Source organism: Mesocricetus auratus, unplaced genomic scaffold (genome assembly GCF_017639785.1).
Source record: "Mesocricetus auratus isolate SY011 unplaced genomic scaffold, BCM_Maur_2.0 Super-Scaffold_100009, whole genome shotgun sequence".
Classification (NCBI taxonomy): Eukaryota; Metazoa; Chordata; class Mammalia; order Rodentia; family Cricetidae; genus Mesocricetus; species Mesocricetus auratus.
In genome coordinates, this window is record NW_024429193.1 from 41473772 (window position 1) to 41497594 (window position 23823).

The 23823-nt window shown below is 40.1% G+C and overlaps 1 protein-coding gene and 1 long non-coding RNA gene across 7 annotated transcripts in view; one reads left to right on the plus strand and one right to left on the minus strand.

Moving 5' to 3' along the window:
- LOC106021679 lies at positions 1 to 13325 on the minus strand. Of its 6 annotated transcripts, none has more exons than XR_002384211.2 (7): positions 13111 to 13325; positions 8988 to 9105; positions 6272 to 6380; positions 6033 to 6089; positions 3519 to 3631; positions 970 to 1070; positions 1 to 383 (listed from the first exon to the last, which is right to left on the minus strand). It is a non-coding gene; the product is annotated as an uncharacterized LOC106021679 (long non-coding RNA). The 6 variants fall into 6 exon arrangements; XR_002384209.2 differs by having other exon boundaries at positions 6003 to 6089; XR_002384212.2 differs by lacking the exon at positions 8988 to 9105 and having other exon boundaries at positions 6003 to 6089; positions 13111 to 13324.
- The window catches only part of Vcam1 (vascular cell adhesion molecule 1), a 19887-nt gene continuing 7398 nt past the window's right edge, over positions 11335 to 23823 (plus strand). The window contains exons 1-7 of the mRNA XM_005077100.4: positions 11335 to 11654; positions 12103 to 12378; positions 14491 to 14802; positions 16024 to 16290; positions 18672 to 18947; positions 21903 to 22223; positions 23207 to 23473. Of these exons, the coding sequence (XP_005077157.1) occupies positions 11591 to 11654; positions 12103 to 12378; positions 14491 to 14802; positions 16024 to 16290; positions 18672 to 18947; positions 21903 to 22223; positions 23207 to 23473 (1783 nt within the window). The 5' untranslated portion in view covers positions 11335 to 11590. The remainder of the gene's footprint in view (positions 11655 to 12102; positions 12379 to 14490; positions 14803 to 16023; positions 16291 to 18671; positions 18948 to 21902; positions 22224 to 23206; positions 23474 to 23823) is intronic.

Below are 23823 nucleotides of genomic sequence, written 5' to 3' on the forward strand. Positions count from 1 at the left end.
TTTGTTTATCTATTTATTTTTGATTAACTGACAGCTCTGCCTGTGTTCTTCTGGGAAGCCACAGTGCAGGCTGGCCAAAGGATGACTAGAGAAGTTCTCCAGAACCAAGTAAACAAGCGAAAGCGTGGGAGGTAGCGAAATTCTTATACGCCAATTTCCTCATTGTAAACTGTTTGGAAGACGCTTCCTCCGGGCAGACTGGATGCCCCATTCTGTCTTTGCCTTACAGGATCCGGGAGCTGAGAGCGCAGGCTGCTGCAACACTTTACTTCACAAAGAAGTTTCCAGATGGAAGAGGACAAGTGCCATCCGTGACTGATCTTCCTGACAAAATGACATTGTCTTCTCAGTGTCTCTGAAAGCTTGATGACCCTCAGTGTCTCCTGGAACAAAGAAGTCAGTAGAACAGGGTGAAAATGTTACAGGAGGCATGGAAGAAACACAAAAGACAGATGACAAGGTGACAATTTAAACACAATCCACGGAATAAGAGCCTCCTCCGCAGCCGCACACCTACCAACACCTGCCCTTTTGTTAATACATAAAAGACAGCGGTGCTGCAACTCCTTAAGCTCCTTGGGGAGGGGATTACATACAGTGTGCTGGCTCCTGGGAAGATTTCACCGGACAGGGCCTCGGCCACTCTTATTTTACCTTCATCAACCTTTGTGTTACCGCCTCCCCACCCCAAATCCTGCTTATTCAAGTCTTCTAACTCTGCTTCATTTCTCCCTTTACTTCTAGACTCAGAAATCTCAAAGTAGTTAACCAGTGAATTACAGATAATCCATGTGTACTTGGGAAGATGGTAGAGGGACCTCCTGAACTTGGGGACTGAATTCAAGCCAATATTTGGAGAGATAGGAGCACAATCCTGCAAGCATCCACCAGTTCTGTTCCTTCCTTATGTAACGCCCTCTCTGAACTTTCAGTCAACGGTAACTGCTGTTGAGGGCTTTGGTGTCTGACCTGGCAGTGATGGAGGGTACGTATGCTCTTCGGTAGTTCACCCATTTGCCATGTTTAAAATCCTGCCCCGAGGGGAGAGTTCTTTATTTTAAGCATTTCTCCTTGGTAATGAAAAAAATAGCATTAGAATGAATAAGACAATGGATTCAAATAACTTAATGTAAATGAGTTATTCATTTCAGTTTCTCTAATGGAAGACATGCAGTCATTGAATAAAGATCAGAGGAAGGAAAATCCATCAATGAAGCCCTGAAAGAAAGAGATGAAGAACCATCAGTGGGAGGCAATAATTATCTTAGCAAATACCATTTATGTGATCTATTTCTTTCCCTTCTGGACACCGGATAGAGAAGATGGAGATAATGGGTCTCCTAGTTCATGCCACATTATTATCACTCATCACTGACTAAAGGAAGACCTTTGCTTTATTTTATAATTTTATTATTTTAGTGTGTGTGTGTGTGTGTGTGTGTGTGTGTGTGTGTGTGTGCAAGTGCTCTACTAATAGTCTAAGCTGACTGGTCAGTGAGCACAGGTATCTACTTTTATTTGCCTCCCCAGTGTGAGAATTCTAAGCCTACACTATCATGCCTATTCTTTTCTTCTTCTCTTCTTTTCCTCTCCTTTCTTTCTTTTTTTTCTCTCTCTCTCCCTCCCCCCCCCTCTCTTTCTGTTTCTCTCTCCCCCCCTCATTTCTGTGTGGTCACCATGTAGGTATAAGTATGTACAACACAGCATGTATGAGGAAGTTGTTGAGCAGGGTTTCTTAGCATAAACCAGTTGCTGGCCCATGAATATATGGAGATTCTCCTGTCCCCATAAAGGCACATTGGCATTGCAGACAATAACAGTGTTGTGCCCTTTTACTTGGGCTCTGGGGATCTGAATTCAAGTCATCATGTTTGCACAGTAAAAGTTTTTAACCTGTGCTCCATCTCTATAGACTCAATGCATGCCTTTTTTCCCCACAAAATTTTGGGGCTCAAACACAGGTTCTTTTCCTTGTGACCAAAACATCACTACAAACATTTTTATTTTTAAATTTCCCATCTTATTTCCAACTCTTGTTTTCATCCTAGCCCTTCTAATGTGTCAAATTTGTAGCTTTTGTGTAGACTTGTTCTTTCAAAGGGCATATTATTTAATATGTGTTGACATTGTATTTCATTCTATTTTCCAGTCTTTTGACTTGACCCCATGTTTCAGATCCATGCTGCTGAGAACATACCCACTCCTTTGCCTATAGCTTCCTCAAGAGATGCTAATAACCCTGTGTGCTTTCTCAGAGATGTACACCCAGATCATTTCCAGTCACCTCACTTCAAAGGTTGCTGAAGTTGAAATACAGGGACCATTAAAGAACTGTGAGGGAGTAGAGAGTGAGGACAGTTAGAAGACAGAGTTTTAAAGCTTCATGGTAGCTAGTTTTTCACTCTAGGATTAATACTAGCATAATAGCTTTTGAAGCAGACACCAGCCGTGAATTCACCTGGCCATCCAAAGCCCACAGGCTCCAGCCTCGTTCTGATGCTGCTGCTCTGGGCTTGAGACACTGAGGATAATACTGAACTGGGGAGACGTCTCAGTAGGTAAAGCATTTGCCATGACAAGTGAAGGCCTGAGGTTGAATTCCCAGTACCTATGTAAATCCAGATGCGGTAACCTGCATCTGGAATCTCAGTGACCCTGAGGCAGGAACATCCCAAGAAGCTTGGTGACCAGCCAACTTTGTGTACAAAGCAGTGAGCAACAAGGAGTCCCTCTCTAACACAAGTTGGAAAATGAAGACTGGTACCCACAGTTGCCTCTTGACCTCTTAAATGCACATTGGCATGCACACTTCCATACTTTCACAACTGAGTGTGTTCATGTGCGCACATGTCCCCACATCCCCCACATGGTGTGAGGGGGGTCTTCAGAAAACCCCTACTTCAATCCCTTTCCATTCTGGGTAGAGCAAGTTTGGGATGTCACACAAAGAACTGAGAAGAGCACTGTAGTCAGCAGAGTTCATACCAAGCTCTCCATTCTTTCCTTCATGATCATACACATCCTATCTGAGGTTTTCCCTCTTTTTCATATGTAAAGTGTGATGATGATATTAACTATAACCTCACACTTAAGATAGAGCAGCAAACAAACAAATGCCTCAATGCAAATATTCTGACCTTATTACCAGCAATTCCACCTAGATTGGATCAAAGATGTAAATACTGTTTTATCATGACACATCATTCTTCTCTTGAGCAGAACCAGCAATATACATGGAGGCCATGTTTAAAGAAGCGAGGCAGATCATGGTGATACTTTTGGTAGGAAGAAAAGGGGACTTTTCTGTGTTGGGGGTCGGGGAGGCATTCTCAAAAATAGTTCCATCCTACCTTAATAGCATCAGAAACCAGAGATTTCTGGACACCTCTCCAGAATTGTTGCTGCAGTGTATCTGAGTGGGGGTGACATTTGAAATTTTGTACCTGTAATGCATTCTTAGATGGTGCTGAACACCACATTTAGAACCCCCTGCCCCTTCTAGAGTACCAATAGCTCACCATCAAGGCAGAGATCTCTCCATGTCTGTCATGTCTTCACGTTAAACTGTGTAATGGGCAGGCTGTGAGAGGATGGATGTAAAGACTTTCCTTTTTTCCAGAGGGTCTGCTTCCTGGCAAAAATCACCACATGGGAGAGAAAAAGAGCGACGTGTGAAATGGACAACAGGAAACAATTACACACAATTATTAAACTTCTTCACTATTTTTATTGCCACGACCTAACCAGGTCAAACATCCTAGAAGAGGGATATGTGACCCACAATATCATGCCCCAGTGTCGAAGGTTGTATGCTCCTAGTAGAAAGTTCAGTTCAAAAAATTGGCCTAAAATAATAAAGAGCTATTTTTTTTCTTTTTTGGACAGTACTTCACGCATTTACAGCAAAATGCAGTAGATGAAGGGTTCAGACATGGACTAGGATTGAAATCCTTTTGTCTCAAGAGTAGCTGATATTTATTGAATACTTTCTGTTCACAATGTGGTGCACCACTAACTTCATATGTATTACTTTATGCAACCCTGAGCTTCAAATGGATATTTAAAAAACCAAAACATCGGCAGAAGGACTTGTCTGAGGTTGATCATAATGGAGATGTGTTGTCTAAGATTTGTTTCCCTCAACCATATGATACCAGACAATTATAAAACACCCTCCTTACTGTTCACATTCAGAAAATGATATCTCCCAGGGATAAAGCATGAAGAAATGGCACTAAGTGCCACAGAGAAAAGATGGGTTGTACTTACAGAACATCACTTTCCTTTCATAAAACAAAACAAAGTCTATATTCCACAAACTTACCAGTACCTGTTTAATCTCTTTGTGTTTCTAATTCTTAAGGGATTATTCTAATATCTTATCAAAAAATGATCATGTGTTCTTTTTTTTCTCTCTCTGATGACACACAAGGAACTAATCACATGTATTTTAATTTGGCATGTAAGCCTATGGCAGCTGTCCCGGTGTTATATAGTTAAATAGAAAAAGACTGCCTGGCTCAGTCTGCCTTTGCATCTGATGGGATTAAGCTTCATCAGAAAGGGTCGATTTCTTCACCACAATTTTTGGGATCCATGACATTCAGATTTGCATCTCCAGTTTGGGGTGAAACATATACATGTTTTGTGGAGATGTAAACACAAGTATCACTGCAGACATTTTTCTCCTATCTGTCACAGCCACAGTAATTAGCAGCACACCCATTCCTTAGCTCCCTCTGTGTGCTAGATAAGATAGAATGAAGGTTATCAGTAATTCCCAGAGCTGGCTCTAACCACACCTCTTTCCTTCCAGTCAAGAAAGCACTCAGAGTGCAAGCAAGGATGATGACGTTCCCATAGCAATTATTTGGAATCTAATCTGATTTAGTTCTTAAGAAGGAATTATTTCCAAACAGCAGCACTGTCTTATTGATAAATTATTGATGTGAGCACTTCCTCCTGATCACCTCTGTGACTAAGAACCACAGGACCTTTCCCGCAACCTCTCATTTGTCATCTTGGGCTCAGGTGACCTTTACAATAATCTTTCTAGATCCATTGAATTGAAGTAGGTCATGCTATTCAATTACTTCTAACTTCTGTCTAGATCACTAATCTAGAAGGGGGGGTCTCAGTGTGTTATAGTCATTTCCTGGAAAAAATATTTAGCGCTGAGATGAAGAAAACAATTTCTAGCCTTTTCCCCTGCAGACTGATGAAAGATCTGGAAGGTGTAAGGTTCTGGGTGGCAGGTGATGGCCTCAGTCTCAGAAGGTGGAGATGACAGGGACCACTGATGTGTAGGTGTCAGGATCCTTTAAATGGAGAAATCTTTTAGAATACATTATTTTCATTTTTATATGAAATATTCTACCCATTAACTTTTTATTTATTGTCTTTTAAGGTTCTTGAAAACCCAACGGGGAATTTTAGATGCTTTGAGTCTTTATAAGGACAATGTAATATTTCGGTTACAATTTCCCTTTTGAAATATCTTATTTACTTGGTATTTGTCCTATCTGTTCTGGCACAAAAAGGTATCAAAAACAGGATATTCTCCCTAAGCCTTCTTTTAGCTATAATGTGGCAAATGACAATCCAGCTTGTACAATTTTTGATATGGAAGTCTTGGAATTTCCACACGTAGGTTCCAAGCCAACAAAAATACACAGAGACGGAAAGCAGGGAAATTTTGATCTCTGTTGCCTTACTTCACCAGACTACTCCTCTGCAGATAACACTTGCCCAACAGGATACTTGATTTTAAGTGTGATTTGGAAATGGAAAGCTAGTTTTGTGAACTCAGAGGAAAATATGATAAAAATAGTTTGCATCAGATGATAGCACATCCCGAGAATGGGTGGTCCTTAAGTTATCTATGAGGCTTTCCTCCACTTTCTGTGGTACAGGAAGACCAAAAAAGGTCTGGGTTTTGGATGAGCTGAGATTGTTTTGAGAGTAGACACAGTAGAAAGAACAGTCAGTGGAGACACAGATACCTTAGCTTCTAGTGCTGATGTTCTCATTACCTAGCCATATGCCTCTGAGCGGGCCAGTCGGTCTCTCTGATCCTTGCTTTTCTCTTTCTGATGGAAAGAAAACATTTGTGGGTCCTGAATTCCTTGACTTTATAGTAGCCAATACACCTGGCAAACATTAGTCATTCTCTTCTATATGGTCATATTCCAGTACTTGTCATTACCCATAATATCACTAACTAAAAGTTTTACAACAAGGTTCTCCTTCTCTGTGTCTTTAATTCACTTACTATGTTACAATGCCACTTTAACAGGTCTTTGGCTCCATTTTTACTGTCCTTGCGTTGTATATTACTGGTGGTCAGGGTCTGCTTCAGGTGTTTTGAGGTTCTTGGCCTCCTATTCAGAGGATTGAAACAAAGGCAAAGAAAGATTGCAAAGTTTCAGGAAACAACGTTAATTAAAGTGAAGGAATAGCTCAGACTAGAAAAGAATACACTATCAAGATTGACAGCAGGGCCCATAAGTTAAAGTGCTTGGGGGTCCTGATCATTCTTTGGTGCCTCCTTTCAATGGGTGCAAGCGAAAGAGGAATTTGGTTACTGGCATCCTAATTTAGGGGGTCTCCATTTTGAATGACAGGCTAGTATTTTATAACCTCTTGCACACCACATGCCTATTCCCAAAATGCATCTGATTTTAATCATGTGCACGCGCAGTAATGCCTAGGTGTAACATGCTAAGTCAGGAATTTTTTAAAAGTGGACTTTGAAGAGAGAGCTTGTCTTATTGCACAGTATCCCAAACAGACTAACCAGATATGCCTACTGTTCTGTATTTTGGGATTCTATTCCAGGATGTATTTGAATAAAAACTGGCAGTCACCAAGAAGTTGCCAAAAGGAGTAAGTTATTTCCATCATTACATGCAGCTCTACACAAGTGGGCTCCCAGGCTGTTAGGTGCATTGTTCAAAAATGGCTATGTGTATAGTCAAGCTGGGTGGGGTCCAGGTTGCTAAGATATTCTTTATACTTGCCTGCTTTACCTGTATACCATGTTTCAGACTTAATAACCTTCTCCCTCCACTTCCCTATTGTCTTCATTTTGCAAACCCTCAAACTGTTAATCCGACTTGTCCCCATGTTGAACCTGTACACCTCAGCTAAACCTGCTAGAGTGAAGTCAGCTAGTCTTTCGGATGCATGGCCACTTAACATACTTACGTCATACCAGTCACTCATCCCCCTCATGACTATTTTGAGATGGAGCCATGCTATGTAGCCCGGATTGACCTTGAACTTGCTCCTGTTTCCTGAGTGCTAGTATTATAGGTGAAAACCATAGCCAGTTTACAATCCCACCTTTTAAAAACAGACTGAAAGAACAGTTCATGGAAGAAAATACCAACTCACTACCCTCTGATGCCATGATTATTTCTACTGGTGTTTTCTCTGCCTCATTGATGTCCCATTGCTGATCTATTTGCTCTTTGCCTTTCTTCATTTCAACCCACTAGAATATAAATTCCAAGAGAGGGGTGTATCTGTCACCACTGTATTCTTGAGCTCCTAACCCAGTAGATATTACAGAAGAGTTAATTAATTTGCATTTTGTTGCCAATCTTAGCATAGAGGGGGAGTAGACATACATGTTCAAGAGTTCAAATAGAAACATTAATATATGCAGAGTAAAGCCAAGAGTCAAAAGCTTGCTGCCAATGGCTGTAACCCTTCCTAAAACATAAAAAGTAACAGATGACTTAAAGATATGAATTGAGGTTGGCTTTTTTTTTTCAGTCCTGGGGACTCAACCCAGGACTCTGAGCATGCAAGGTGGACATGCTACCACCAAGCAGTGATGAACTAGTATTTTCTACAAAGAACACAAAACTTTCAAGAGAACCTCTGTTACTTTGTTTACAGCTGTAAGTCCTGAGATAGAGATCTTTGAGCAAGTTGACCACAGTTCTTTGGCTGTTCATTATTTGATCTAGAAGTCATCATGATGAAAGAGAAAGACTTGGAGACTACTGGATGTTCCCCCTTTTTACTTTGCAGATGAGGACATTTTGACCTCATATTACTCTTTCATCTGCAGAAGACGAATAAAAAACCTTGCTCCCTTTTCTCTGACTACTTCTCTTTTTCTTCATGGACCTTAAACATGTTAAAATGTTTTTAGCATTTGATGCTCAGCTGCAACTCTTAAAAGGTTGTAGTTTCCAAAAAGAAAATTTAAGTGCTGTTTATGAAAGATTAGAACCTTAATCTATCATATAAAATCATCATATTTTAAGGGAAGATTTCCAAAGGCATTATACCTTAGGAAAGCATACTTGTGATATAATCATATGGCAGAAAAATATAATTTCTTACTTCTTTTATGTGCTAAACTCTGACCCCCCCTCCCCATACATGAGTCATTTATAAGTGGATACAATACCCATGGTTTACAATAATTCCTTCCCGATACTTCGGTTGTTAATTTTTATGTGTTTACTCATCTGTGCTTACTGCAAGCTCATGACATGCCTTCGCCAAGCCTCCCCTTGCTAATGTAAACACGTGTTTTACAATCATTTAGAATGGGTGAAGACCTGAATGTTTTCTCAAATCCTCCCTGTGAGAACTGGAGTTTATTGGGGTGAGATTGCATGACTGAAGGGGGTGAATGGGGATCTAATCAAAAGAATTCCCCTTTGGGTCCACAGGAGACAGCTTCTGGATCACAGCGGAGGTTCACAAGCTCAGGGACTTCACAAATTTCCCTTCTAAGCTACAGTGGAGGCCAAATGGAATTCTACATCTGGATTCACAGTGAAGTTGCTAAGGTATTCCCATACTGTCTACTCGCACCTTTTGTTTGTGGGTAACTACAGAAGATTTGGAGTGCTTGGTGTAAGTTCGTAGGGTATTAAAATATGAAACAGTAGCTCTAAAGGTGGTACTATGAAACCATTAGTCAGCACTGAGAAGCGGGTACAGACTCAGGTCATAATGCTTACCATAGTCAAACTGTCCCATTAGAATTCAGTTCCATGATGGCATTAGTGCATGAAGGAAAGGTGGAACTCTCTTGCAGACAGGAAGCTTGGCTGAGTAGAGTGTATCATGTAGAGATCCCTGGGTAAGGAAAGCTGGTTTCAAACTCAGCTCCTGGTGCTCATTGTCAGGATCACATAGTGTCTGACCTTGCTCAAACAATCAAACTGCATTTCCTACTTCTCTCCTAGCTCAAAAGCAATGATCACAACACACTTTAACTGACTGGTTAGGTGAAGTATTGCAAAAGCATGAAGTGTTACTAGAAACTGAAAGAAAAGTCTGAAATTATTGCTGCAGAAGGAATGTCTCATTTATTTTATGTGACTTCATAGACACATAAACAGATGCAACATCAGGGCAGGTGAAATTTGAAAATGAGCATGAATGACTCATAAGGGCTGAGTGGTAAAAATCTGCTGAGACAGTGCTACCCATGTTAGGGATAGTATGATAATTTCAAGGCAAGAGGAGTTTGTAAAAAGTCACAGGAGGATGTTAGTAGAGACTATGGAGGTCATCCCAAGGAAAGCTGAAATAGACAAGATCATCTCTGCTCAATTGAATTACTGTATGCAGACAGGTGGCATGTATAAAGCACTAATAAATAATAATAAAAGAGTTATATAGAAGCAAACGGAGCTTCAGAGAGGTTTTGTAGCTTTGTTAGAGTAGTGATTCTCAAATGAGGAAGGATCTGGCATTATGGAATCCACCAAATTGTTTTCTTCACTTCCTCTGTTGTATTTACTATTCCTCTCTCCCAACAGGAATTCTTGTTCCATTTACTTGGGTGAGAACTGATTCCAAATAGCATGGGTGTGAGTGATTCCAGTACTTACTTATTTTTGAATGTCAAAGAAATGAATTTAAAATTTCTTACTTGCCTTTAATCTACCCCAAAGTTGAGTAGCAGTGGTATGTGGCCAATAGACCTCTTTCATGATATGTACATTGGTAAAGTCCCCTAGATTACTTATTCAGCAGCTAATTCCATTGATCACAGGAGATGTCATCATAGCTCTAGAACAAATTCCTCAACTACCTTTTTCTACTTGCCTCTGAGTGGGAGCCACAAACATTTGCAAGAGGAAGTCCAGAAGTCTCTCTTGCCAGGCAGATTTCAATTTATGACCTTTGTCATATGACACAGCACTGTTTAGGTTACATGTGTCTTGGAACTTGACAATTTTTTGCAGAATTATTATTTTTCATGTGGCACTTTTGTACTGTGGTCAGTATACTGAAAGTTTCTTATCTAGATTTTTAACTTTTATTCTTCCAATTCTTTGTAGTCATTATATGTAAAACCATGCATAATATATTTAAGGAGTGGAAACAACTATGCATAAGAACTAGTCCTTGGCCATGAAGGGAACTGATATTGCAATGTGGGAGGTAGACCTGCACGTGTATAATACAAGGAAGTGGCTATTCCGGTTTCTTTTTGATGGGCAAGCATTTTGTGAGGACACAGGCTATGTGTGTGTAAGACTCACAGAGACAGTTAATTGAGTCTTCTAGAAAGTCATTTCTCTAGGAGGAGACAATAATAAAAATTGGTTATCATTTCATCCCCTAAACAAATGCAAATCTGTTTACATGCTCAAACTAGACATGTGTCTAAATAATGTAGCCAAAGAAATTCTCTGCAGAAATTTTTTAGACAGATCCCATGTTTTTGCATTCAAGTCTGCAAAAACACTTCCAGGCATCAAGCAATGGGCCAAAGATCTGGGAAGTCCTCAAACAAAAGAAAAATTAATTCCCTTAGTTCTGCATCAACATCCTTCATTTTCTAGTTCAGAAAATTATGTCAGAGAGTTGATTTTTGTGTCAAAAATACATTTATGAATAGAAAACCTTAAAATTAATAAGTTATGCTTTCTCACATTCTAAATGAGTGACTCATCCAAATAAAGGATATTTTCCTTTTTGTCAAAAGAGAACGGTTTCTGTTTTTTTTTAAATTACAAATACAGTCCTTAATGAAGAAAAACCAGTGGCTATTTACCCAGTGATCTCTGTCTCTGTCCCTCCCTCCCTCCCTCCCCACCTCTGTCTGTCTGTCTGTCTGTCTGTCTGTCTGTCTGTCTGTCTGTCTGTCTCTCTCTCTCTCTCTCTCTCACACACACACACACACACACATGTTGAGGGCAGTTTCATTTTGCAATGATCTTTGTCTCTTATCTTCTCAGGAAGATAGCCCTTTCAGAGTTGAAAGTCAGGAAAAATCTGAAAGTCAGGGAAAACCTGAGATTTATGGACTTGGAAGTGTCTTGTTTTCCAGGACGCGGAGTGACTTCAGGCCTGAGAGCAACTGAAGGGGTTAACAGGGACTTGGCTGCCTGTCAGTTAAACTTTTTCTCTGGCTCTGCCCTGGGTTTCCCCTTGAAGGGATTTCCCTCCGCCTCTCCAGCAAGACCCTTTATAAAGAGCAGACTTTCTATTTCACTCACACCAGCGTGGCTGGCCTTGGGAGCCAAACACTTTTCCCAGACACTTTCACGTGGGGCACAAAGAAGGCTTTGGAGCTTCCATTTCGTCACCACAGCAGCGACTTGAAATGCCTAAGAAGATGGTCACGATCTTGGGAGCCTTAACGGTACTTTGGATCCTGTTTGCAGCCTGTAAGTCCCTGACCTCTTTTGCAGGTCCACAGCTTTGGTGTACTATAAAGTTTTGCTATAAAAGCCAGTATTGTCGGAGCTGCAGACGGATGTTTCGGATGTTTCATGATACCACTTTTCTAATGTTAAATGAGCAATTTGGATTTTTGTCAGTAGTGGGTCTATCTCTTTAGTTTCCTGTACTTGGCAACGAAGTCAAACTTAGAAAAGAACAATATAGCTTTGTGCAATGGGCTTCAAAGTGAGAACTGAGCGTTCTTCACGGTGATGATTCCAGCATCTTCCTCAACAGCAACTTCTGGGCTTCGGGGCTGTCTTGCTATTAGTCTGAGACAGTAGATCACTCAGGCTGTGTTTTGAATACTGACTGTATTGCTATGCAAGAGAGAAAGTACACAGCGTGAGACAGACCATGCTAAAGTTGTTTTTCTCTGTCTTGCTGTTTCAGCTCAAGCTTTTAAACTCGACATCTCCCCTCAAGACAAAACGATCGCTCATATTGGGGACTATTTGTCCCTGACTTGCAACACCACAGGCTGTGAGTCTCCATCTTTCTCTTGGAGAACCCAGATAGATAGTCCACTCCATGGCAAGCCCAGGACTGAGGGGTCCAAGTCTGTCCTGATCATGGATGCTGTCAGTTTTGACAATGAACACTCTTACCTGTGCACAGCAACTTGTGGATCTGAGAAACGGGAAAGAGGAATCCAGGTGGATGTCTACTGTAAGTGCCAGAAAGAGGTTTTGTCTTCTCTTGATGTTGCTTGAAAATGATATGTGTAGCAGAGACTTTTAAGAGTATCTAGACTGTTGGCTACATGGTTTCAATAAAGCCAGAGGCAGAAGAAGCTAGCTGAGACAGAAATGCAAATCTTAACTTCTGTGTTTTTGTTTGCCATGAAAATTAGTGCCTTTGTAAAAGACTCACACCATCTTGGGTCCAATCCTTAGCCAAAATGGTTAGCTAAAAGGTCCTGTTTTTGTTTCTCTAATCTCCCATCTGGTTGTATTTTTATATGTTTGCTTGCTCATGCATCTGAAATTTAATGATTTCTCCCTTTCTGGGACTTTCCATTTACTTATTCTTATGCAACTTGGCGCTTAAGATCTGATTGCAGAATCAGGAGACCTATAAGGACACCAGTCTTCTCTTTAGCCATAACCCGAAAATCTGTGAACATTTCATCCATCTGACCCTGATAAATTCAAGAATTTTTGTTGTTGTTGCCATAAAGCCTTGGTTTTGCACCCCAAAGGATTTTCATCTAACAAATTAAATTTGTCTCAGACATGAACAGGTTCCCACATTACACCAACCTACCCAAAACACATCCCACCCCCATCCTCAACTCAGCAAATGTAACTCACAAAGAGAGGGGAAAGTGAACCCTATAGAAATCATTTGTCTTTGGTTACTGATGGCGTCTCTTTCCCACTCCCCCCAAAATGTACTCACCCAGGCATTTCTTCGTGAGCACCTTGGTTGACTCACCCTCTAATCATCTCAGTTCCTTCCTACTGTACTGAAGCCTGCCTTTGTCCGCTAACCTTCATTGAAATTTCAGCAAGTCCCTTGTGTAGCTGGGCTTCGTGAGCAGCTGAGCCTGGGCAGCTGCTTTCAATTATGCTGGCTGTGCATGCATGGTTTGTGTCTAGGCAGCCTTCTGAGCTCTGTGGAAGGTCCTGTTACATAAATATCAGGAAGATCAGCAAGTTCTTATGTTACCTGTCATGAAATGTGTGGATGCTAGGCATGTTTCCTGAAAACTGTGGCAGACAGAAATAACTGGAGGGGAAATTTAAAATACTGTGTTTTTAGATAATAAAGCATTTCTGGTTCCTTCAGCTTTGCCCACAAGTACCATACAGTTGGATATTTTAAAAAAGAGAAGTTAGGACCCTTATGGATTTAATTATGTAGCCTGTTTTTTTTTCTGCAAGAGTGCCTGTTTCTCATTGTATTTAACAGTTCTGTCTCCATTCCACATTTGACTGTAATATTCTGTATGCTGAGGCATCAAAGGACTCTCTCTCTCTCTCTCTCTCTCTCTCTCTCATATATATATATATATATATGACATAAGCCTTGTGAAAGGGGGAGGGGCAATGCACTGTGTTCAATTGTATGGGTAAATTCACTAGAGTGCTGGCTAGAACACTGAGTTAGGCTTTTGGGGGGAATGAATCAGTATGGAGAGCTCTCATGAGAATGCCTTTCTGGTAGATAAATTCTTACCAGAGGTCACATTTTCAGCAGCCAGCCCTCTAGCCATTCTTCTCATTTTGTAGGCAATTTTATACAGTAGCTCCTTTTTACGATGTCATTCTGAAAGTTGGGCTTCTCATCTAGAACTGTATCTGTACTAACATAAGAGAACAGGATGTAATATGTCACTCAAATCACAGTGCAGAGTGACAGAACACATGAGCTTTGCCCCCAGCCTCACCATGGCTGTGTGACTGAGGCTGGTTCTGCAATCACACTATGTCCAAGTTTCCTTATCTGTGAAATGTGGCCTCTGTTACCCAGCGTTATACTAGAAAGGGAGCCCTTTTATGTTACATCTATTGCTGAGTTTCAGTCTTTCTTCTTTCCTGTAATAATACATACTCTTTAACAGTTACAGGATTAAAGCTGAAATGACCTTTTAAAGGTGGTTAATTCTGATTCTTGCTTTCTGAGTCCACCGTTAATCATGACTAGCTATTTAAACCATGGCTATGCCAAATTAAGGCCAGTATTAACAAAAACATTTGTTTCGACTTGTGTTAAAGCAGGCAGAGATGTTATAAACAGAAGCCAAAAGACTACTTGTGCATTTCCTTGGCTTTGCAGCATTCCCTAAGGATCCAGAAGTTCAGCTGAGTGGCCATCTGGAGGTTGGGAAGCCTGTCATGGTGAAGTGTTTGGTTCCTGATGTCTACCCATCTGATAGGCTGGAGGTAGAGCTATTCAAAGGTGACCATCTCCTGACGACGCAGATGTTTCTGGAAGCAATGGAGAAGAAGTCTTTGGTAACCAAGAGCTTGGAAGTCACCTTTACTCCTAGCACTGAGGACATTGGAAAAGATCTTGTTTGTCGAGCTAGATTATACACTGATTCTGAAACCAAAGAAAGGGAAACTGTCAAAAAACTGCAAGTCTACAGTAAGTACTTGCATGATGAGCTCTGGTCTATGGGAATTCAATCTCAGATATGTATTTTTATTTATTGTTACAATAAAGGTATCAAGTAGATTAACAAGAAACATGTAGTTTTACATTACTTATTTAGGACATGATATTACAAAAAATGGTGTTATTAGAAGAACAGGATACTGGGTTTGGGTTTAGAGCACTTGAATGTCTTGTCTCATTTTTACTGAGTGACCTTAAGGTTGTTCAATTCCTCTATTTTCCTGTTTATCAAGGAGGAATCATCATAACACTATCTGCTTGAATAGTAGGAAATGGGCTCAATTGTTTAAAAAAATTGACAAGAGAATTTCTTATTCTCTCTCTCTCTCTCGTGTGTGTGTGTGTGTGTGTGCACATGCACATGTGGTATGTATAAAAATGTGCTCACATGTAGGTGGAAAGGTGTTATGGTTTGTCTTCCAGCGTTTGGAGAGTGCTGGTGGATTTGAAGCTTTCTTCTTGTATTAGAATGGTGTCTCATGGAATTCATTGTGCTCTGCGAAAACTAAAATGTTTTCTACTCTGAGTCTTGTATTGGAAAGAGTAGGTGTCAAGTATAATATATTTACCCAAAGCATAATGAGGTAGAGAGAGCTTTTAGGAACCTTTTGAGAGAACAATCAAGATAGGGTATATTTCTCCTCACAGAATTCAACACTTTGAAAGAGAGGTGTAGGTAAGTCACTGAAGGACAGCTGTGTGGGAAGGAGCATTGGCATTTATCCGTAGGGGCACAGGACAGAACTACGACCATTGTGCCAATGCTAGTTACGTCCAGGAAGATTTTAGCTCAATAAGAGACTTTTCAATGATTAATGATATTCAAATGCCAGTTTCATGGTCCTGGGTAGGTTGTCTTCCTCAATAAGTGCTGAAGTTGACCTGAATGTGTTTTTGTCAAAAATTCCTACACGGGACTCCAGTTCTTAGGCAAGAGACTAAACCATGATATGTGAAGGACTTTTCTTAATTTCTATCTACCTGTGGCTCCTTGAAAACATCAAATATCAAAAACTATAATTTTTGGTTAGAAATTAGATTAGGTAATTTTTTAATGACTCAGTGATTCTTGACTCCTACTTTGAAGGTTTCTCAAATTTGTCGAGTCACATAAACACAATCTATAAGAGAAATAAATCATCCTCATTGGATAGAGATTATACTTAATGTCAACTCATGTTCTACCTTCAGCATCTCCCAGGAATACAGTTATCTCTGTATATCCCTCCAGAAGGCTTCAAGAGGGTGACACTGTGAGGATGACATGCTCCAGTGAGGGTCTACCAGCTCCTGAGATTTTCTGGAGCAAGAAATTAGATAATGGAAATCAACAGCCCCTCTCAGGAAATGCAACTCTCACCTTAGTGGCTATGAGAATGGAAGATTCTGGAATTTATGTGTGTGAAGGAGTTAATCTGATTGGGAGAGAAAAAGCAGAGGCGGAATTAATCGTTCAAGGTGAGTGAAATGTGAAGAGGTGCCGTTGTTGGGAGTTGAGCAGTAGTGACACAGTGCCAATGTTGAAATTCCTTCCTTACATTTGTTTGATGACCCATCATCTGGCAGTCATGTGACCTAACTTCCTTTCCAGCCAACCCTCTTGCCATTGCCTTAGTTTATAATTTTTCATTTGAGAGTTTTTGAGATTTCTCTTAAACAACAGAATTCTGCAAACCCAGCTGGGTTTCTGGCACTTTATATAAGTTATCTAGTCTTCACAAAAGAACTAAGAGGTATTTTCTATCCATTTTACAGATGGGAGAATGAAGTCTCAGATTAATAATGGCCATCAATTGACTGTACACCTACTGTTTGCCAACAGTTCTACATTCTACTTCATATGTTATCTCAGTCTTTATCATGTTCTGTGAGGTAGCTGAAAAATCTCAGGTGCAATATAGCTCATCATTTACATAGGATCAGATGGCTCTTTGCTGCACTTACAGGGTCCTCTTAATTCAAAATGCCATGCCTTTTCAACTGTAGCTAATTTTCTCTATTTTAAAGTTATTATTTAATTGGACATCCAAAAGTATATGCATGTATACATTTTGAATGTGTATGTTCATTAAACTGCAAGTTTCTAAACTCAAAACTCAGGAACTCCCCGTGTTTGTCTTTGAATTAATGAATGGCCGTCTAATATAGCACCTGACACATAGTAAGTGTTGAATAAATGTTAGCTGAATAAAAACATAAACTATAAACTTGGACAGCACATTATTGATCTATGAAAGCATAGATTTTAAGTTTAGGTGATTGAGGAAGTAAAATTCAAACTCAGGTGAGCGATTACTAAATGTGTGGGAGGCCCAGTGTCTATCCTAGAATAGTTGCATTCCATAATGCTAGACCTCATTTCAAATGGGCAAATAAAATGTGTTCTGGGCTTGGGAAGTGGTGCTTTGTATTATGAGTGACTAACAACCTCAACTGACTGTGCTGAAATTGGAAGGGCTTCTCCCCAGAAGCTCCCAGTACACACAGTGATGGATGTCAGTCACATTGCAAGCAGGAAGTGAATCTCCTAGTAAGTTCCTCATTCTCACACTAGCATAGACAGAAGTTGGACAACTAGGCTACTGTTTTGAATAATCTCTTCAAAAATCCAATAGCCTATTAATTCATTTGGAGGTAATTTAGGAGAACCTTCTTTGGAAAATAATACAATACCACAATTACACAAACTAAATGAGAAAAGCAATTTTCCTGGTACCGATAAGAGCCACACAAAGAGGTGTATATTTGTACTGGTGCAGAGATTTCCTCCTGTTCCAGCTTGCTAGAACATCTAGTGATTTTCTTTGGAGATTCATCTGTAACTTGCTGAGTTGTCCAACTACTCTCAGGATTTTCAGAGGTACAGCATCAAGATTTAGAATTCTTTCTCTCAAAATATGTCATTTCATTCCAAGTCTGTATGGCTGGAAGTTGGAGAACATTTTTGAATGCCTGAATCTCAGGTGTTTGCCCTTATCACTCAACTTTCTACCTGAGTGATTAAGTCTTTTGATAATACATCAAACAAAGTTGATGTCATCTTAATGCTTACCTCTTCCTTTTACTTTTATTGTGATTCTGTGTGATCTTCAAAAATACTACTTTATATTGGAATTCCGTTATGTAGATATATATGAAATGGGTATGTTTAAGATAGTGTATCTAATTAGAGGACATTTTGGTGCAGTTTCCCCTGTAACTATTTAAGATGTATCACATGAGGATGACTTGACTTAGCTGTTCTAGGAACAGAAAAACTGGACTCTCAAGTCCAACCCATCTCACATCAAATCCCAGTTATTTCACTTGCAAATTTAGCTTAAGCCAATTAGCACTTCTGAGCCTAAATGTATTAAAGATGAGAAAGGGAGAAAGGATGAGGGGATGGAAGAAGAGGGAAAAACATGAGCAGAAGAATTAGATAAATAAAAGTACCCGTTAATGAATTGTTCTGGGAATTAAGTGAGATAATGCATGCATATAAAGCAGAATGCAGGATGCCTGACACCCAGAAACCATTGGATAATTTAGGGTCCTATACAGACACAGTGACTTGATGGACCACATAGAGAACAGGTTGGGTTATTGCCCGGAAAAGATGCCAACCACATTCTTGGCAAATTGTTATCTACACTTGTTCTGTCAGCCTGAGTCAACAGAGCATCATGGGTTCATTCTTAAAAGATGTGGTCTTATTCCTGATGGCTCCAAGATGGAAAGGAGCAATTTCTTCTTGGCATGGCTCAATAGAGATCAAGAGAGAAAAGCATTGAATATGGGTATGTGATGTATTAAGAAAAGACTCTTATCTTGTTCTTTCTTATTATTTTTCTCTTCAGAGAAACCATTTACTGTTGACATCTCCCCTGGACCCTGGGTGTCTGCAAAGATTGGAGACTTAGTTATACTGAAATGTGTTGTTGATGGCTGTGACTCTCCCACTTTTTCTTGGAGAACCCAGACAGACAGTTCCCCTAACGGGGAGGTGAGGAGTGAGGGTGCCCAGTCCGTACTGATAATACAATATGCGAGTTTTGAGGATGAACACACTTACCTGGTCGCTGTGACTTGTGCTGGAAGGAAACTGGAAAAGAGAATCCACGTGGAGGTTTACTGTAAGTGCCTTTCAGAACTGGCCACTCTCGGATCACTTCCCTTTCCTTGGGTTCCTTTGGAAGACAAAGACTGTGACTCTGCAGTGACAGCCATTTATGTAGAGACAGATTTGGCATTATAAACCATGCCTAGATTGCTGAACACTGATAGATGCAATTGGTCCAGCTTTTCAGTATGTGTTGCATTTGTTTACAGCATGCACAGAGTGTGTGACTGGTCCTACTCCTCACGCACTTGCCATGCTCCCCCCACACGTGGACATAGGGTGTATGGAAGGGGTGAGTGAGCACAAGGTGCTCATCTATTCAAACTGTGCTTAAGCCTGCTTTTTGTTTTGTTCCATTTTGTTTTGGGATGGTAGGGATGGATTTCGAGGCTTTGTCCATGCCAGGCAAGTGCTCTGCCATTGAGCTGTATTCTCAGCCTGCCAGCCTACTGGGTTTTGTTTTTTTGATTGTTATGAACACTTTAAGAAGTCTTTATTTCTCCTTCATTTTTGAAAAACAGCTTTACTGTGTGTAGCATCTGTCATTTTTTAATAGAATAGAAGATAATGGGTCACTGAGCTTTGTTCATACTCATCCTCCTGTTGCTGTGTCTTACCCCTTCTGCTCCCACTCACTGTCCCCTTTTCCTTCCCAAATAGTCAGGCTTCTGATAGATATAGCATTCTTTTTATTCTATACATATAATACATTTAAATCATACATTATTATACATAACAAATATTTATATCTGATATAGTATATATAATAACTGTATTATTTTAAAATAGACATATAATATGTTAGCTACTTTATGACTTTTTTTAATGAAAGAAGAAAGAATGAGAAGCCTGTGGGGCTGGGAGGAAGGTATAGGGGATGGAAATAGGAGAAGCAGCCTGTTGTTTTAAGGCAGATTTGAAAAGCTGATCTGCAGGGATTCAGGGTTGGAGGAAGATGGGAAACAGTAGGGTGCCAGAAATGGAGATAGGTTTTCTTTAGTCTGGGTGTGGGATGGTCTTTCTAGGTAGCTGCAGCAGCAGTCAAGAGCAGGTTTTAAAACTGATTTGCACTGTGAACAAATGACACACCTTTGCTTGCCTCCCCTTTGTGGTCATCTTAATAAAAATACTTTTCAGTCTCTAATCTATGAGTTTCACACTTCTGGAACCCTCCCATCTACACTGAGGAGCAATGAACTTCACAGAGATCATGTGACTGTGAGGTTACTTTGTGGAGAGGGTAGTGCTATCCTGCCTTATTCACTCAGCCCCAGAGAACATATTGCAGAGATTTTTCCATCTAAAACACTGCACAAACTTGTGTTAACCTTCAGGATTTGCTCAGAGTAAGAGAGTGCCTGCAAAGAGATTTCAATCTCTCAAAAGGAGGGTAAACTTTATTGCTGTATCACATTACCCAGATTCCAGGATCTGCTGATGTAGACACATTCCCAACAGAAATGGGAACAGCATGACAGTTTATTGCTTTGTGGATATCTTTGAAAATCCACCACATTAGCAAGGTTTTACTTAAGGAAAAAAATGTTTAGTTTTTTTCCCTTAAGTATTTTATTCTGGTGTCATTTTTGTTAATTTACATAAGATGTATTATAAATGTTAATAAATGAGAAAAAAGTTACTCAGATTTTAAGTAAAACAGTTAGGACAATTCTTTTTCTTCTTGATGGTTAGAGTTAGCATACGAACAAGTGTGTTTATCATGGCATCATCATATGTCTGTGTCATGGTGGCTTAATTCTCTTTTGTTTCCCTTCCCCATTGCCTCTCCATGCCTGTCTCCTCACTAACTGTTTCCCTTCCTCCTCCTGACAGTATTGCCTTCTCCTTTCCTATTGATGTGTTCTATTTCCCCAGCCCTTAGGATGGCTTCCTTTCCTCTTTTTAGTTCTATGACATCCAAGGACATACATATCAATACATGCATGTATATAATTTAAAACCTCAATTTGGGCTTCACATATGTGAGAGAACATACAGTATTAAGTCAGTTCTTTGCTTCCTTTTTTTATTTTTGAGATAGGTTTACTCTGTGTAACTTCGGTTGTCCTCGAACTCACTCTGTAGACCAGGCTGGCCTGGAACTCAGAGACCCACCTGCCTCTGCCTCCCAAGTGCTAGAATTAAACGTGTGAGTCACCATGCCCAGATGTCAGTTCTATTCTCATTTTCAAGAATTACCTGATTGGAGACAAAGATAGGCAAATCCCTGTGAATTTGAGGTCAGCCTGGTCTACATAGAGAGTCCCAGGGCATCCACGTCCTCTTTCAAAAACAAACAAACAAATAAAAAAAGAAAGGGAGGAAAGAAAGAAAGGAAAAATTCTGAAAAGTATTTAAAACTCATAGCCTAAATTTAGTCATAAAATAAACCACTCAAATTTTGATAATACTATCTAAATTGAGAACTGCACTGTGAATCTCATTTGATACTGAAAAATTGTGCAGTCAAGATTCATAGGTCAGAGGACAGATTTTGACTAGGTATGATACATTATGAAATGTCTCTTTCGTTCCTGTAAGTTTCTTTTTCTAGCTATAAAGTAAGTTACATAATAACTATTTTATCAGGCTACTCAGAAAGGAGATAATGAAAGCTGGATTAGTTTATATTTAGTAGTCAACATATTGTGACAAATATTTAAAACATTTAAATTACATAGTTAATTAAAAGGATGACAGAAGTCATTGTGCCCTTAGAAAACAACAGGCAAGATAACATCATTAGAAGAGAAAAATCAGGAATAAAAACATTTATTACTCATTGACTTAAAATACTAAGTATTTTCTTATATTATTTATATTATATTGCAAATGTGTCATTATTTATGTTCATACTATTCCCAGTTGATCAAAAGCTGTCACTCTGAGAACTTTGCATTTAATAGAGTCTGACTCAGTTTTCCCTTGATTATAACATATCACCATTATTTTTGCTTAATATCTGCAGCATTCCCCAAAGACCCAGAAATTGAAATGAGTGGTCCACTTGTGCATGGGAGACCTGTCACTGTAAACTGCACAGTCCCTGATGTGTACCCTTTTAACCATCTGGAGATAGAATTACTGAAGGGGGAGACCACGCTGATGAATAAACGGTTTGGGGAGGAAATGAGCATGAAATCCCTGGAGACTAAAAGTTTGGAAACGACTTTCATTCCTACCACCGAAGATACTGGGAAAGATCTTGTTTGCTGGGCTAAGTTACATAGTGGAGAATTGGAATCTGAACCCAAACAAAGGCAGAGTACACAAACTCTTTATGTCAACGGTAAGTACATATGAGGGGCAGCTACCAGTGAATATGGATTGCTTTATTAAGTCCACTAGGTAATAGCTAACAGAAGGTTAACAATTAAAACCTCTGTGAAGAAAACTGAAAAGGAAATTCAAGATAACGGTGATTATAATAATAAACCATTCTCCATATTATAAAACAAACCATTTATTTATGCAGGGTTCTAAGCATTAGCATTCAGGAATGGGCCAGCCAAGGCAGCTACTCAGCTCAGATAGAATCAGTAGAGCTCAGCAGTCATCTTCAGCCAGGCTGGCAGCCGACTTGCCACAGGTAGTTTCACTTAAATGTCTGAGCCTTACATGCTTGGTCCCATCTGTCATTTCTCATTGTGGCATCATTCTCTAGGAAGGGGACCTAGATTTACTCTGCAGAACACAGCTAAGAAAGGTGGTGATAAAAGCAGTCTCATAAAGGCCTCTGTCAGGGGCACCGCTCTCCACTGCCATGCCACTTAACCTATTGGCCAAATCACCAACCCAGGTTCAAGGTGTAGTAAAGTGGTTTTTCTTATTCATAGGAAATCTGCCAACACATCATGCTTTGACAATACATACCATTGACCTTTCGGTCTCTCCCCCAAGGACACCCTCATGCATACGCCTGTGTGTTTCCAATGCTCTTCTGCTCTTTTCTCCCTCAGAAACAACGTCACTTCTGTCTTCCCCTGGCTCTTCTCACAGGGTCACCATGTCACCTAGACACTACACTGTGCATGACTTTCTATGCTTTGACATGGAAAGAGTTTCTCCAGAGCTTTCTGCCACTGGAAAATAACCACACTTCGTCTGAGTTCTGACACTCATTGTGTGTCCTCCACAGAAACTTTCTGGGCTGGTTGTCACAGTTTGTAAACTATACTAGCCCAGATTCCATTGCCTAGTGTTACAGTACCATCCAGACTGTATGGAATTCAGGACATAAGAGGCTCAAACTAAGTGTCTTTTCCTTTTCAGCTGCCCCCAGGGAAATCACCATCTCCGTCAGCCCTTCTCCCGTCGTAGAGGAGGGCAGTCCTGTGAACCTGACCTGCTCAAGCGATGGTTTTCCAGCTCCAAAAATCCTGTGGAGCAGACAACTAAATAATGGGGAAATGCAGCCTCTTTCCGAAGATACAGTGCTCACCTTAATGTCTGCAAAAATGGAAGATTCCGGCATTTATGTGTGTGAAGGGATGAGCCAGCTGGGAACTAGCAAAAAATCAGTTGAACTGACTATTCAAGGTGAGCAGAGTATGACTTTTAAACTCTTTGTGGCTAGTACATTTTCTATTGAGTTATTGATTGTCAACAAGGTCATGTTTGAAAAGAAAGCCTTTCGCGCCTAGAGAGATGGCTTAGCAACAAGGAGTACTCATGGCTCTTACAGATGACCCAGGTTCTGTTCCCAGCTCTCATGGCCTGTAACTCCAGTTCCAGGAGATCGCATGTCCTCCCCTTGCTTCCACGGACACTGCACTCATACGCAGGTACATACAAATATACATAACTTAAAAATAAAAATAAACCTTAAAAAGAAAGGAAAGAAAAAACATTATTTCAAAATTGTATTTGTGTGAAAAAAACGTAAAAAA